Source organism: Salarias fasciatus, chromosome 15 (genome assembly GCF_902148845.1).
Source record: "Salarias fasciatus chromosome 15, fSalaFa1.1, whole genome shotgun sequence".
Taxonomy (NCBI): domain Eukaryota; kingdom Metazoa; phylum Chordata; class Actinopteri; order Blenniiformes; family Blenniidae; genus Salarias; species Salarias fasciatus.
In genome coordinates, this window is record NC_043759.1 from 12,381,085 (window position 1) to 12,395,813 (window position 14,729).

At 41.9% G+C, this 14,729-nt stretch overlaps 1 protein-coding gene across 4 annotated transcripts in view; it reads right to left on the bottom strand.

Annotated features, from left to right (window-relative positions):
- Window positions 1–263: 263 nt before the first annotated feature.
- The window catches only part of dnmt3aa (DNA (cytosine-5-)-methyltransferase 3 alpha a), a 40,488-nt gene continuing 26,022 nt past the window's right edge, over window positions 264–14,729 (bottom strand). For 3 of the 4 annotated variants that reach the window (XM_030110083.1, XM_030110086.1, XM_030110085.1), the window contains 17 exons: window positions 8,432–8,635; window positions 7,542–7,700; window positions 6,729–6,836; window positions 6,428–6,575; window positions 5,470–5,613; window positions 5,218–5,262; window positions 4,357–4,436; window positions 3,837–3,949; window positions 3,307–3,490; window positions 3,020–3,104; window positions 2,635–2,780; window positions 2,464–2,554; window positions 2,085–2,233; window positions 1,912–1,997; window positions 1,737–1,806; window positions 1,204–1,322; window positions 264–624 (listed from right to left, as the gene is read on the bottom strand). In XM_030110083.1, the coding sequence (XP_029965943.1) occupies window positions 483–624; window positions 1,204–1,322; window positions 1,737–1,806; window positions 1,912–1,997; window positions 2,085–2,233; window positions 2,464–2,554; window positions 2,635–2,780; window positions 3,020–3,104; window positions 3,307–3,490; window positions 3,837–3,949; window positions 4,357–4,436; window positions 5,218–5,262; window positions 5,470–5,613; window positions 6,428–6,575; window positions 6,729–6,836; window positions 7,542–7,700; window positions 8,432–8,635 (2,073 nt within the window). In that variant the 3' untranslated portion in view covers window positions 264–482. The remainder of the gene's footprint in view (window positions 625–1,203; window positions 1,323–1,736; window positions 1,807–1,911; window positions 1,998–2,084; window positions 2,234–2,463; window positions 2,555–2,634; window positions 2,781–3,019; window positions 3,105–3,306; window positions 3,491–3,836; window positions 3,950–4,356; window positions 4,437–5,217; window positions 5,263–5,469; window positions 5,614–6,427; window positions 6,576–6,728; window positions 6,837–7,541; window positions 7,701–8,431; window positions 8,636–14,729) is intronic. The other variant, XM_030110084.1, reaches the window with a different exon arrangement.

Below are 14,729 nucleotides of genomic sequence, written 5' to 3' on the forward strand. Positions count from 1 at the left end.
GATAACGACACAGTAAAGTCAGAAGACATCAGTTTCAAGGTCAGACAGGAAGTTTGTGTTTGAACAATTACAGTACAGAAAGCCCTGCAACTGTGTGTGTGTGTGTGTGTGTATGTATATATGTATATGTGTGTGTGTGTACATATAAATCAGCACGCTAGCACCAGGGGACTATAAGGTCAGCCAGTGGTCTACATGGGGTCTAAGGAAGCAGTCCTTTATAGTTAGCGTTTGTGTGTATGCGTATGTCGCTGTGTTGATGTGTGTGTGTCTGGTCATCTGTGTCATCCTGCATCAGCCAACCTTCATGTACAAGCTGTATAGTGCTTGTGGTTATCAGTGTGTGTCTGTCACAGCGCACTGCTTGTGTCTGAGTGTGTGAAAGGAAGAGTGAGAGAGTCGGTGTGTATGTGTGTGTGTGTGTGTGTGTGTGTGTGTGTGTGTGTGTGTGTGTGTGTGTGCGTGTGTGTTTGAGAGAGGGACTAATAGCAGGCGAAGTACTCCTTGAGCGGCGCGAACAGGTGCCTGATGACGGGGACGCTCCACGAACGTCCCAGCAGCCTCTGCCTGGCAAGACGACTCATGTTGGACACGTCTGTGTAGTGGACAGGGAAACCAAACACCCTGCAAGACATCACACACTCACAGGATCATTATCACTGTCGTCAGTATCATTCTGATAACTTTGTAATTGGAATTTCCTCTTAACATCTATTAAAAACAGCTTCATTTTGCTTGGTTATTTAAATTATTATCGCTTTTGAGTTAAATAATGTTATTTTATTTTATTTATTAAGAACATGTACATTGTACATAATGTATATATGATGACATATTTAAGTATTTTAAGTAATTAAAAACTCAAATGTATTTTTTACTCTATTAAAACTTAAAGTGGGGCAAACAATCAGAATAAAATCACTTCAAAAAAAACCAACAACAAAATAGATAACAGAAACAACCAAATAAAACTGATTTAAATAGTTTTTGGTTAAAATATTTTATAATTATCATGATAGGATTTAAAACATCATGTTGATATCACACCCTCTGAAAAGGCACATTCAGAAAATATTTTTAGAACTTTTAAACCAAAGCACATTTGAATGAACTCCACATATTTGAATGCAATTCACAGAATTACAAATGTTGGTTCTTGTACAAATGACGGCGTTCTCAAGGGACCGACCCGACTCCCCGTACCTTTCCATCTCGGTGCACCAGAGGATGTCCTCCTTGTTGTCCATGAAGACGGGGAAATGCTCATCTTTCCCCTGCTTCACAGAGTTGGAGCGTGTCGTTATCGTACGCAACTTCTCAAACTGGAATTTAGCATCCAGAGCCATGCACACACAAACACAGACAGATACAAACAACACAACACACAGACATCCTTTTTTAGGTCCTACAGCTACTCTCAGTGCGACACGCTGAACAGCTCCCCCTGCTGGCAGCGGGAGAAGCAGTTAAATCTGACACGGATGATGGAGGCGTGCAAAAAGTTAGTCCACTAGCTGCAAGTGTGGAAAAAAAAAATGACTATTTTGTTCTCCTTACAAACACAGTGAACAAGTTTACAAAAGTCTTTATCAGAAAAATTCCACTTTATGTTGGAATCGAGTAAAAGTTAGATTAGATTCTTAACATGCAAAAACATGCAAACTCACTCACTTTCTCTCTCACACTCGGTCTCTCTCTCATACACACACTCAAATACACACACTTCCACTAATCACCTTAGCTGTGCGGCCGTGCTCGAGGCACTCTTGTAGGTCCAGTCTGTCATTTGCCATCGGCGCCAGCGGCCTGCAGGCAACGTCATGCAGGGTTAAATGAATAAAAATCTCTATTTCTAATTTCATCAGAGTACAGCGAACTCAGTGCTTGTGTGTGTGTGCTTGTCTGAATCACCTGGACATGCCTGGCAGGTTTCCCCAGAAATAGCGAGCGCGGTGGGCAGCAGAGACCTCCTTGGCATCAATCATTACCGGATTACACTGGAGGAGAAGCACAGATTCACTCCTGTCATGATCGGAGATTGACACCTCGTTCAGCATGTGCCTGTGCGACGTGTGGGTCTGTACCTCTAAGAAGCGGGAGATGTCCCTCTTGTCGCTGACCCCCATGGCCACCACGTTCTCGAACAGCCAGTAGAATGGCCGCTCGTCTCCAGGTTTTGGTCGGGCTTCATGCAGCAGACGATAAAACTCAAAAAACAATCGACCGGTTCCCTCTGCAGGAGGAAGAGGAACTGTCAGCTGTATCCTGTACTTTCCAAGAGAGTACAGGATACAGCTGTGAACCACGATGCTGGATACGCACGGAAACATTTATCTAATCAATACCACCATATACCAGCTGTAAAGAGATAAAAAAGGTGACTGTTTCTGGAGGAAATCACCAGATTTATCTTTCATATCTCACTTGAAGTGAAAACCAACGGCGTATCAGGCCGCTTCCTACCGTAGAGGCCTTTTCGCGCAGGGTTGACTATGGAGAGGTCGTTGCAGGGGCTTCCTCCGATCACCAGGTCAAATGGTCCCCACTCCTCGATCTGATGGCGAAACGCAGCAGGAGTTCAGCTCCGCATTTTGCTTCAAGCGACATAAACCTCCGGCTGAGTGTCTCACTTACATGTTTGCGAGTTACGTTGCGTACGTCGCCCACGTACATGATGCGCCCCTGGTGCCGCACCATGCCGACCGTGATGGAGTCCTCGCACACTTCAGACGCCACGTACTTATCCACCTGGATACCCAGGTCTTTCAGCACGAGCAAACCTGAGGAGATCACACAAACGGACCCTCAGTAAATCATTCATACGACAGTTCACAGCTCTCGTGATGTTTTATTGCGGTCTTTGTCAGTGGCACATCTTTGGTTATTTTACATTTGTAGAAATGGACGATCGCTTCAACATTAATGGGATTTTCTTCATTCTTGACAAAAAAGCCAAATTAGTTTTGAAGGATATACCTGGTTATAACAAAGGAGAAACGTGAAAGTCAGTGCTGTGTACCTGTAGCAATGCCATCGAACAGGGACAGGACTCTGATGGGCTGCCTCTTCTCTGCTGCGACTGGAGGATACAGCTTCGCTGGCTCCTGAAGAGAGAAAGAAAGAATGACAAGAGGGAAAATTCTCTCTCTTTAAAGATTTATCTTTGTATTTTATTTTAAACTGAACTGTCATTTCCACAGTATGAAGACTACTGTGAAACCCATTCGATGATAATCATTCACAATCACGGATAATCATCAGAGCTGCAGATTTTATTTTATCCTCCGAAGAGAGAAGCAGACGTACGAATTCCTGCTCGTGGTTGTTGGCGAAGAAGTGCTGCAGCCTGCAGGGCCAGTCGTCCCGCCGCCGCAGCAGCCCGTAGGTGTTGCGAGGTCCACACATGTAGCAGTTCCAGGGGTCTTCGTTGATAGCTGCCGCGGCCGAGCCGGCCCCCACTAACAGGTCCACACACTCCACACAGAAACACCTGAGAAACACACACACAAAGAGCAACTCTAAGAGTCTGGAGATTTTAAAAAAGTTAGACGACTATTTCAATGTGGAAACTGGCAGCAATGAAGAAATATTGATTCATTTAGGCTTACATTTTAAAGTTAAATGTCTTTTTGTAACCTTTCAGTTACTATCCAAATAAAAGTCTTTAGAATCTGAGACAGCACAATACATGGATGGATATCAGAGGGTAATAATAAACAATGTGTTCCACATTAGTTGAAAAGACCGTCACATTGGTGGGTCAGCTGATTCTGTACGTGTGAAACCTCAAAGCGACATCCTGCCGGGCCGCGGCTGGACGACGGCGCCGCACTGACCTACAGCAGTTGTTGTTGCCGCACATGAGCACTTCCCTGCCTCCGCAGCAGATGGTGCAGTAGGACTGGTAGCCGTCGTCGTCGTACTGGTAGGCGCACTCCAGGAACGAGTTCTGCCACAGGCGCAACAAGGTGTTCGTTTCAAATTAATATCCCACAATAATTACAGTCTTCTCACTCCATTTCTTTTTATGTCTGTGAAGCATCTCAAACCATTTATTATTTACCACAGATTTATTTTCACAGCTTTCAAAGCAGATCCTGGATGAAACTTGTCCTTTGGAGGTTCACAAGTTTAAACAATGAATTATATCAAAAATCTCAGATCTGCGTTGATCCATCGGAGGGTTAGCAAACATTTGGGATTTTAAACTTTTCTAGAAACTTCCACAAGAATAAGTTTTCTTTTCTGTCGTCTTGCGGACAAAGCGTGAATTCGCTGCACATCCTCCACAGTCAGAGTAAATAAAGAATGACTGCCTCCAGCCAGATGAGTTGGTGTTTCGTTTTTCTTACGTACTTTGCAGCCCTGGCACATTGCTCCCATGAAGAGAGGATGCTCTAGAGAGACGTTGAGGCTTCCACAGGAAATGCAAATATCTAAAAAAAAAAAAGACCACACACACAAAAGAGACAATTTACATTCAAACGCACTGTTATCCACATTTTTATTTATCTCTGTATTTGAAGACATGTGTTGTTCTTTAGAGCTAAAAGACTGAACCTGTGATTTTAAGTTCTCACTCGTTTTATGTCTGCAGGTCGGATCTTTTACAAAACTGAGTCACTAAAGTTTGATTCATTCAGTGAACACATTAGTAACCTCTGTCAAACGCTGAAACACATCTTCAGCGTCTACAAACGCAAAAGTGATCTGAGATAAGAACACGGCGATGCAAACCACAGCTGAGAAACAACCGTGGATTGTTATCTTCATTCTATCTAAGCTTCTGTTCTCAGTAGTTTAATTCAGTGATGAAGCTAAAGGGAAGAATAAAACTGAGTCAAATTATCTTTTGATAGATTATATTAAAATAAAAACTCAAAGTGAACGGACATTTGATGTGAACATCATTTGCCTTTGATACACTTTTGCATTGTTCGAGTTCACCTGAACAAGTGATCGACGTCTGAGCTCCAAAAAAAATCTTAAAGTTATTATAGAAATGTCACAAACTGTAATATAAAAGCCAAAGCTGAGTGGTTCTGAAGCAATATTAGATTTTCACTGAGTGGCATGAAACCCATTTCCTTGATTTGTTTTTTTCTGTGATTTTATCATAAAACGACACATCATTCAGGTTTGTTTTCATTCAAACACAAATTAAAGATTACAATGGAAAGACAGCGAAATATTATCTTCAAATAAATATGTTTTTACCTTCTATGTTCCTTGTCTTCTTCTTGATCTCAAATATGAGTCTTTCTGAAAAACACAACGCATTAAAAACGTGTGATTTATTTAAAAAATTCACGCAAACAGCACACAAGCAAAGCCTACAACCATGTGATGGACTGTATGTTTCCTGAGGGCTTGTTTCTGATGCGGGGTTTAAAGATGTCGATATGTTTAAATGTTATCAGAGAGCAGAATAAGTAACTGAAGATCATGGTGTTTGTTGTTTCAGTTTACCTCTGGTCCCCTCGTCGATCACCTCTCTGATCTTTGCTTTTTCGGCTGTGTTCTTGCGAGGTTTCTTTGCGGGTGGAGGTGTGTACGCGGCCTCAGGCTCCGCCCACATCTCAGGGTACACCTCCTTATAAGGATTTCTTTCCTCTGCGTGAAAAAAAAAAAAAAAAAAAAAAAAACGAAAAAAACAAAACATAAATTCCAATGCTTTAAAAGACTTTTTAATTAGTAAAACTCATCCCTGCAGGTCCTGACCAGTTCTGTCTCAAGTTAAAAAACGTCTTTGTCTTGACAACAAACTGCTGAAGTGTGACAACTTTGAGGCAAAACATTTATTTTGGTATGAGGATGAAGCTCAAGTCCTTCCCTGTGTCTCCTTTGTTTCAAACTACTGGTGAGACTGAATGTAAAAAAAAAAAATGTCTGATTCACTAAGTTCTTTGTAACGAATGAGTCACAAGTAATACGATGTTAATGGCGTCTCGGCTTTCAATTCAAACAGATCCTGGTAGTTGAATAACTGAATAAATAGACTTACATATGTTTACATAACAAATCAGATCCATATAACATTTGGCTGAACAGGACAATTACAGCAATGACCACAAGGCCAATGTTTTAATAAACTAAAAGCTAAAATCATAATAACCGTATCCACCAGAACAGCGATGTGTTCCTACTGCGAACGCCCTTCCAAAAATTAGAAGACAATGCTGGGATGGAAATATGCTACAAAAATGACAAAAACTTCAAACCCACACTATACAGGAGAATGGATGAAAGCTTACAAACGGACTGCTGGAGAAAAGTAAAGAAAGGAGATCATTCGGTGCGATCTGTATGTTTATCTTATGCTCTCTTTTCAACAGGAAATGGATGCAAAAGGCATCCGAACTCAGATCGAACAGGGCTGGGTTTGGATCTGACACCCCAGATGTGGATTAGAGAGCCTCTGGCGTACCCTCTGGAGGGTCCAGTGACTGTGGTCCGGTGGGCAGGAAGCCGGTCATGGCCCACTCGATCATCTGCCTGGTCTGAAGATCCACGCCTTCTGCCTCATCGCTCGTATCGCACGAAGGAACCGGCCTGCCCGCCCGAACACTGGCCACCTGAACGCAACACGAACAGACAGTTCCAGTCACAATTTAATCCTCCACCGACCTTCATCTTCCCACTTGCAAACTGCCGACTGATCAGATCAGAGAAATCTTCCTTAATGAGCCCCATCAACTGAGAGATAGGACGCATTTTGAGGTTTGAACCTGCAGAGCTTCGAAGATGGCTTTCCGGTACATGGGCTGCTTGTTGTAGGTTGGTTGGTGAAAGGCGGATGAGAAGGAGCTCAGAGGCATCAGTTTTTCTACACAAACCTGTAAAAAAAAAAAAATCACACAGAACGGTTTTTAATCATTAGAATGAAAGAAATGGCCTTGAAATCTCTTGTCAGTGTGACTTTGGCTTGCAAGAGGAAATATGTGTTTTTCAGAAAGGATGACTTGGATTAACGTATCAGCGTGGCTTTACTAAACTCTGAAAACTTAAAAGATGAAAAAAATCCAGTTCTGAGTGAAATCCAACAAATGAACTCAATGAAATTTGCTTTGAGCAAAGTGAATGCTGAAACTGACCCTGAAAAACAAATAGCTGTTGGCGTTTATCAGGTGGATCGATGGATTGATTCCTTCATTTCTTCCTGTTTATTTAAACTTTAGCAGCTGGAAAAAAACCCCCCTGAAATATCAGCTGTTCAACACACTGAGATAAAGAGGATTTTGGGGATTCATGTAAATATTGACAGAGCATGATACGTCCCACAAAAACAAACACTTGCCTTTGTGCTTTGAAAAAGTGCTTCTTTCTCCCGGTTTTCAAGTAAAATAGTAGTGAAATTGAGCTTGAAAAGCTTTTGACAGCCATCACTGGAATTATACTCCCCACTGTATTAAACAATAGCTGCATTTTAAATCTAATTACCTAAATAACTGGTAGCTGTAATGCGTTGCTGGGTGACATTTTGCATGCTGAGTAAAACAAAGCATCTCGAACCATTGCGAAGCGAAATCCGAGGCGCTCACCACAGAGAACTTGCCGTCACCGAACCACATCACCCAGCGGGTGCCGTCCGCCGCTCGACTCCGGCCGCTCATCCACCAGGAGACGATCCTGCCGGGCCACCAGGAGAAACCTCGCAGCTTCCCGAACACCAGCGTGCCGATGCCAAAGCCTCGGCCATCCTTGACCAAAATCATACGATAGGTTGTGATTAAAAAGTCTTCAAGTGATGTGTTCAAGGTACAGACATTACTATTTCTGGCAGGAATTAAATTTAAGTCTCGCACAGGTTTGGATTGCTTCTTTAAACTCTTGGAATTTACTCCCATTTTCACTAAAGACTCTATTATGGACAGTAATACTAATCATTAGCAGTAGTAAAATGTTGTTGATCATTAGTGGTAAACTAGAACATGCAATAAAACCACAAAAAAAACACACATTTTTGTCAATAAGTCAATGAAAAGATGTTTTCACTGCTCGACCAACTGAAACCCATCAGATAAATAAACACACCCCAGCTTTGCATGATTTTTATGCACAGCCAGCGTTTGAAAAGCAAACATTTTACGCCTGCATCTGTCGGGGCCGTTTAAAATTGAGCAAGACATAAAAAAATATATGACTTCCACTATGAAGGAGACGTCAGTTCTCTTCCATTAAGTGTGAAATGTGTACATTTCAAAATCAGCCAAAACATCCCCGGTGGGATTGGCTGCAGCGTGGAGGGGAAGAGAAGGATCGGCTCACCGAGTATTTTTTTGAAATCCTAGTAAAGCAGAGCTGCTAAGTGTAAACAGTAAAACATTAAAAAACAGTGACGAGTCTCTAGATGCTACTAATATCGTTCACAACAAAGAATAACTGGTGATATTTCTGCGCTGACGATGCGCGATCAGAGCCGGCGTCTCACCTGGTACTCGATCTCGCTCGGCGTGGCCTGAGCGACCCTGGCAACCGGCTCCGGCGTCACGGCGACCGTGGGCGAGGCCGGGTCGGTGTGCTGCTGCGAAGGGGGCGGGGCCGGGCTGGCGGGCTCGTCCTCTTTCTGGAAGTCGGCCTCCGACAGGTCGTCCATCATGTTCATCTCCGCCTCTCTGTAGGCCCGGCGCTCGGCCTGCGAAAGAGCGACAGGGAACGACGATCACACACTTCACCTTCTCCAGGGAATTCAAGTGATTCTCTTCTATACTAGATGTGTGCAGTTTAGGTGGCGTACACCAAGAAAGTTTAAAAAGTGCTGCTTTAATTTGAGCAATAGAAAATGCCGTGTGGGATCGATGAGTTGTGGATATTTATTTTTCTTCGGTAGAAACACCTACACCAGCTGCGCACGGCCTCCTCCACCACAGCTCCAGTGATTAGATAATGGATTACTCATGGAAATCTTTTCCAAAGTGAAAATACACCGTTGAATTTGCAAATCTGTTTTTATCTACAGTCATTTGGAGCATTTCAGTGTCTTGTGGAAAATTTCACAAATCTTTTGAACTGAAAATGTTACTAATTGTGAGGGTGCCGGCAGTAAAGTGATTTTACTCCTCCTAGGAAGCAAGTGCTTATTTTCTGTCAATTTATAGGCCAGAGGAAGCAGCTCGACGGGCGAACATAAAAAAACACCACTGTTAAAGAAAACGACTCCGCTTGTAAAAAAAATAATGAAATCAACATTAACATGAAGACTTTATCTCCTAACTAATTATAAGCTTCAGTCATTTGTCGTGCTTTCAAGGTTAATGAGAAAACATTCCAGCGGTACTTGAGCTTCAATCAAACACATTTAAGGTTTTGATCAGCTGGAGTTTTAGTCTGCTACAGTTGTTCGCTTTAAGAAACAGGAAAAAAAAATTCTCCTTTTTACAACTTATCCAGACAGGAGTGTCAGTGCACGTATTGTATTTTTAGTGTTTATCTATTATATTGAGAGGGTTAAAAGCAATCATTTAAGGAATATTTCAAGAGTTTGCATTGTCAGGTAAAGTTGGATCACAATCCCACCTGGTGCGTAAAAGACACATGTTCACACAATCCCCCACAGTTAATCCAGAAGGTTCTTTCATCATTCAGAGGTCATGCAGCTTGTAAATGAACTCACTATTTCACACTCACTAGTTTCTGAGGTGACGCTGTTGCTTCTGCTCGGCAGTAATGAAATATTATCAGCGTGAGTTTAAATTAACTCAAAAAGCTCATTTACACTCATAATTTGAAGACAGGGCAGACGGGATGCTCTGCTTAATGCATGTGACTGTCACCGACCAGACGTGCCGGCGCCCGCCGGCGACTTTGTCACCTCCCGTTTGCTTCCTCGTCTGTCATACGCGTTTTGTTTTTTTTTGCCTGCCGTCCTTCAAAGAGGGCTCGTAATCGATGCTTTAAATGGGTCTCTTCCAGCTGATGCTGCAGCCGCTGCACATCAGGGCCGCGGCGCTCCGGGGCTGCAGGAACAATCCTTTAATTGTTCCTCTAAACAGGAAGTGAGCGGGGAGAGAAAGGGTGCGGCGGGGGAAAAAACGGTTCAACGGGTTCAGCTGGGGAAGCGGCGAGAGACGGAGCGAGCGAGTCAGAGCGAGCAAATGGGATTATATTATAAAAGTGGAGAAAACAATACAGGCAGAGAGGAGGCAGAGTGCTGCGAGAGGGCGAGAGAGGTCAGATCCAAAAGTTGATTACACCACAGTTGTGAAATCCAATCCACAAGTATGAAAATATTAAACTCATGTCATAAAAATATTCATCCATTCATACATTCAGGAGGAATTTAAGTTATTTTTTATGTGCAGTTTTATATGAGTCCAAACATTTGATGGCGTAAAAGATCTGATGTGTTCCAAAGAAAGATGAGAAAAAAAATCAGAAATTGAGGTCAAAAATGTCCATTATTCATCCATTCATCCATAATATGATTGATCAATAATTGTGAATCGTTGAGCTCTCACCCTAAAAAAAGGAGACAACATTAACAATATTAATGATTTCAGTGGCGACGCCATGAGAGTCTGAGTTTGGCCCAGTTGTAAAGATCCCATGATCCTCCTGAGCATCTTCCTGACCTAGAAACATTTTACTGAGCTGCAATCCAACATAATGACGGTAATGAATGAGTGAAAGAAGGAGAGGAAGACAGGGAAGAACGACCAGGGGGCCGTGGAGGAGAGGGGGGAGGTGGCAATAATTCAGGTGGAGGAGAGAGTAAAAGTGAGACTGTCGGGTCGTGACTGAGCCCCGCTGGAGGTGAGGAGGTCACATCTTCGTGCTGCTGTTGACCCCTGACCTCATAAAATCCTAATCAGCCTGTTACATGGATCATAGACAGACCACACACACAAACACACACAGGCACACACACACACACACAAATACGAGCACACTGTAAGGGAATCTCCATATGTCGTCACTGGCGTCTCAAACATCCAGCGGCATTTTTTCATCTGTGCAGCTCCGCTTACGGATTCAGTTCACAGAAAAGTAAAACAACCGATTTAGAATTACATTGAACGCTTTCAAATTTTTGAACATCTTAACTAGAATCTAAAGTTTCGACATTTAATACTCAACATTTCAACTTCATTCTTAACATCTAAAAAAGTGTTCTTAACATCTAAATTAAATTTTTACTCCATTTTTGTGAAAGGAGTATTTTTTTTCTCAAGTTAATTTAATTGTAGCCAACGTTCAAATAAAATATGTTCTCTTTTTCATTTTATATACTGAATTGCTCTTGGATATTTTCTGTTATTGTCTAATTTAAATTTGTTTAATCTTAATGTGGAGTTATTAAACATGTATTTGAACACTTATTATAATGATGACAATCCTTTTTCTTTACATTTTTCTATTAATTCACCAGCATTACTTTATAAGTCTTAAAGTATAAAGCCTAACCCTAACCCTAGAATGAAAGTTGTTTCATGTTGAGTTTATTCTCATAGATTTTACTTTGTTATTGAAAACTTTACTATTGTTTTGATAGTTTGCTTTCACGCACAGCTTTTTAACTCTTCACCACGCAAGTGAACATGTTTAGTAACGTCCACACGTCCTGTTTTTCTTACAAACTCTCAACTGAAAATGCGTGATAGTTACTGAAATACGATTTAATATTTATGCTAAATATTGTCATTGATGCTGCTGTTATGTCTGACCTCTTCGATTTATAAGACATCCTTATAATCAGAGCATTTGACTGATAGCTTTAACCTGAAGTTATAAAATAAAAAGTTTTCGTCGACGTAACACTAGTGCAATTATCCGTTTTCAGAAGTAAGCCTGAAGCTTCTAGGAAGACATATTTAGAGTAACTTTTTGCAAATAATACATTGTATAGTGGGACTTTGATACTCAATAGCATCATGTAAATGGACTCGATTTGAGCTGCTCACAAAAAAAAAAAAAAAACAGAGAAAATGTGTTGAAAGTCCTGCTCAGCTGGAGGAAACCGTGTTTGTTGCCTGGCAACATCAGCTGATTGAAACCACCTCCAGAAAGTTTGGCTGCTTTCATGGGTCAAGATGAGTCACGGATGACGGGGACGTATTCAGCCCTGAACGGGGGTTGGAGCAATCGCTCTGCTCCGATCGCAAACTGAACGGTCAGCCTCACGCAAATGACAGAGGTGGACGAACCTCTTCTCTCTGATTCAGCAGAGAAAACCATTCCTCTGCCTGTATTTAATGATACACACTGAAATTTTTTTTTTTAAGTGATTTGTTTTTCTCTGGAATCTTTTGGTATTACAAAAAAAGCTTATAAAAAAAAACAGAGTTGGCTTTCACATTAGAAGCAATGCACATTAGTTTATGTCCTGAAGGAAGGATTTGCAGCTCCCATCTTCCACTGAGGTAGAATGATAACGTTTTCCTACCATCAGTGACATCAGGACATGGACAGATATTCAGTTAAATGCTCTGTATGGAGAGACCATTAAATCCAAGCCTTTCATAAAGCTTCAGCAGTCATGGCTTCACCTGGGGCCGCCACAGCGCTGCTGAGCTGGACTCTTATGGTTTCTCACTCAAAGACAACACAACCACGTTTCACAGTCAGAGGGATGTGTTTGTGATTTTCAAACATACAAGAAAGACGCCACGAAAAGTTCTGATGAGTTGTGTAGCTATGTTTTGTTTTGGGTCTGAAAAAGTCCTCCTCCTAAAAGTTCAGCATTCTGCCTTTCCACAAGGAAACCCTGACAAAATGAGGCTTTGTAGAGAAGCAGGCGAGTGTTTTTGTTAGTTTTTCTTAAAGTTGAAGAGGTGTGTCAGAAATCACCGGGCTGACTGTAACCTGCACGTTTAATCCAGTTTATTTTATTTATATACGTTTATTTCTTAATTGGAAAATATACAGAATAAAGATCTGATTTTCTGAGTCTTTTGTTAACTCATTAACTCACACACAAAAGACCAAATAAAAATTGCCAAGATTGTTGTTTTTTTGCTTTCATGCACCTAAACACTTTGAAAAGACACACGGAATAAATCATTAAAAATAGGACAAGTGTTGACAACAGTTGATTAAAAAAATGTTTGACAGATTAGCCCACATATTACTGGAAATAATTAGCAACAAATCATTTTACATATAAAAGGGTTTTAGTTGAATTATGACATGGAAATGTGTGTGTGTGTGTGTGTTAGAGAGAGAGAGAGAGAGAGAGAGAGAGAGAGGCTGTAAATGCATGAGTTACATCTTCGAACTCTGCCGGACCCTCTGACCTGGTCAGTGTTTTCACTCTCAGTGCCGCCCCCTTGACCTCTGACCCCTCACCCCTTGACCTTAAGCAATGAGCCATTTCTGTTAAGCCACGCCCCGTTTATGAGCATGACCGACCCTGACCTGGAGATGAACCCGACGTTGCCCAACACGGCACACAAACACCACAATTAAGAGAGCCGTTAAAAACCCTCTCGCATTGTCAATTCGCGGGCCGCCCTTTCATCAGCGGCGACTGCAGCCGTGGGACACATGGGAGAAGAACAATCTGGGCTTTCCATGAAGACTCCTGCAGGCTCACATCACGAAGTCAACAATGTCGGCCGGATGGCTGCTTTAAGCACCATTAGAAAAGTGTTTTTAACCCGACTGGAGCAAAATAATATGCAGTCTTGGTGCAGTTTTCTAAGTGAATTGACCGTCTGAACTGCTGTGGCCACGAGAGATAAACCTCACAGGAAATTTCCCTCACCTGATGTCAACACTGTCTGCTGGTTTGAAACTGAATCCTGGTTATCGTGTTTAGATAAAGGGGTCAGACCTGCAAAAAAAAACAAAAAACAGAAGAAAGCCACGGGCAAACAGAGGAGAGACTTGAGGTCACCTCTCAGAGCAGCCAGTGAAGCAGTGTTTACACCCCGTAAAGAAACAGATCGCCAACCTCAGCCTCACCAGCGTTGCTTCCATGAAGCCCAAAATGCACCAAACCTGACAAATAGTACTACTCAGTCATACTTAATTGGATTAGAGTTAATGTTTTGCCCCTAAATGACTCAACATCTACCATACGCTCGAATTACTGTTGTTTTTCAGCAGTTGTGGTCATTCTAACTAGCTCCGATTGGGCAATGAAAAGTTTTATGTGATGGAGAAATATCTAAGTTTGGAGAGCTCGATATCAACTGCTTTGTCAAAGATGTTACGTGTTTCTGGAACTGCGAAGAGGATAAAATCTCAATCAGACCTCTGCACCTTCTCGGAGGGTTGAAACCTCATGAATTCTTTGTTTTAAACTTCCCTCTAATTTTCGTTTTTCTTTTTGTGCATTTAGAAATTGCTGAGTCACAAGCTGCAGAAGTTGGACACCAGCGTCTAAAGCTGGTTTTCAGCATCTGTGGTCCCACTAAACAGCTCTGCTGTGGAAATATGAAGTCTTGACTGGTGAAATACCAGCAGATATCAAAAACTGACACGCTAAAATAAACTGTTTTGTTCAACACAAGATTTCTAAAACAGGAAAAAATAATGTTGTCGTTTGAATTACTGCTCCTTCTCAGAGGATCGAGACTGTCGCTAGGTGAAAAGATAAATTAGGAGGGGCTCGAAAGGAGGAAGGCAGAAGGAAACATTTCCTCCCCACTGTTTGTTCCTTTGGTGTAAAGTAAAAGTTGTTTAGTCAGAAGGTAAAACTGAGCCAAACCTTTGTGTGAAACAGTTTTCCAGGCTAGATCCCAGAGAATGCTCAAACGAAACAGCCATGAGCGTATTCACATCTAAGT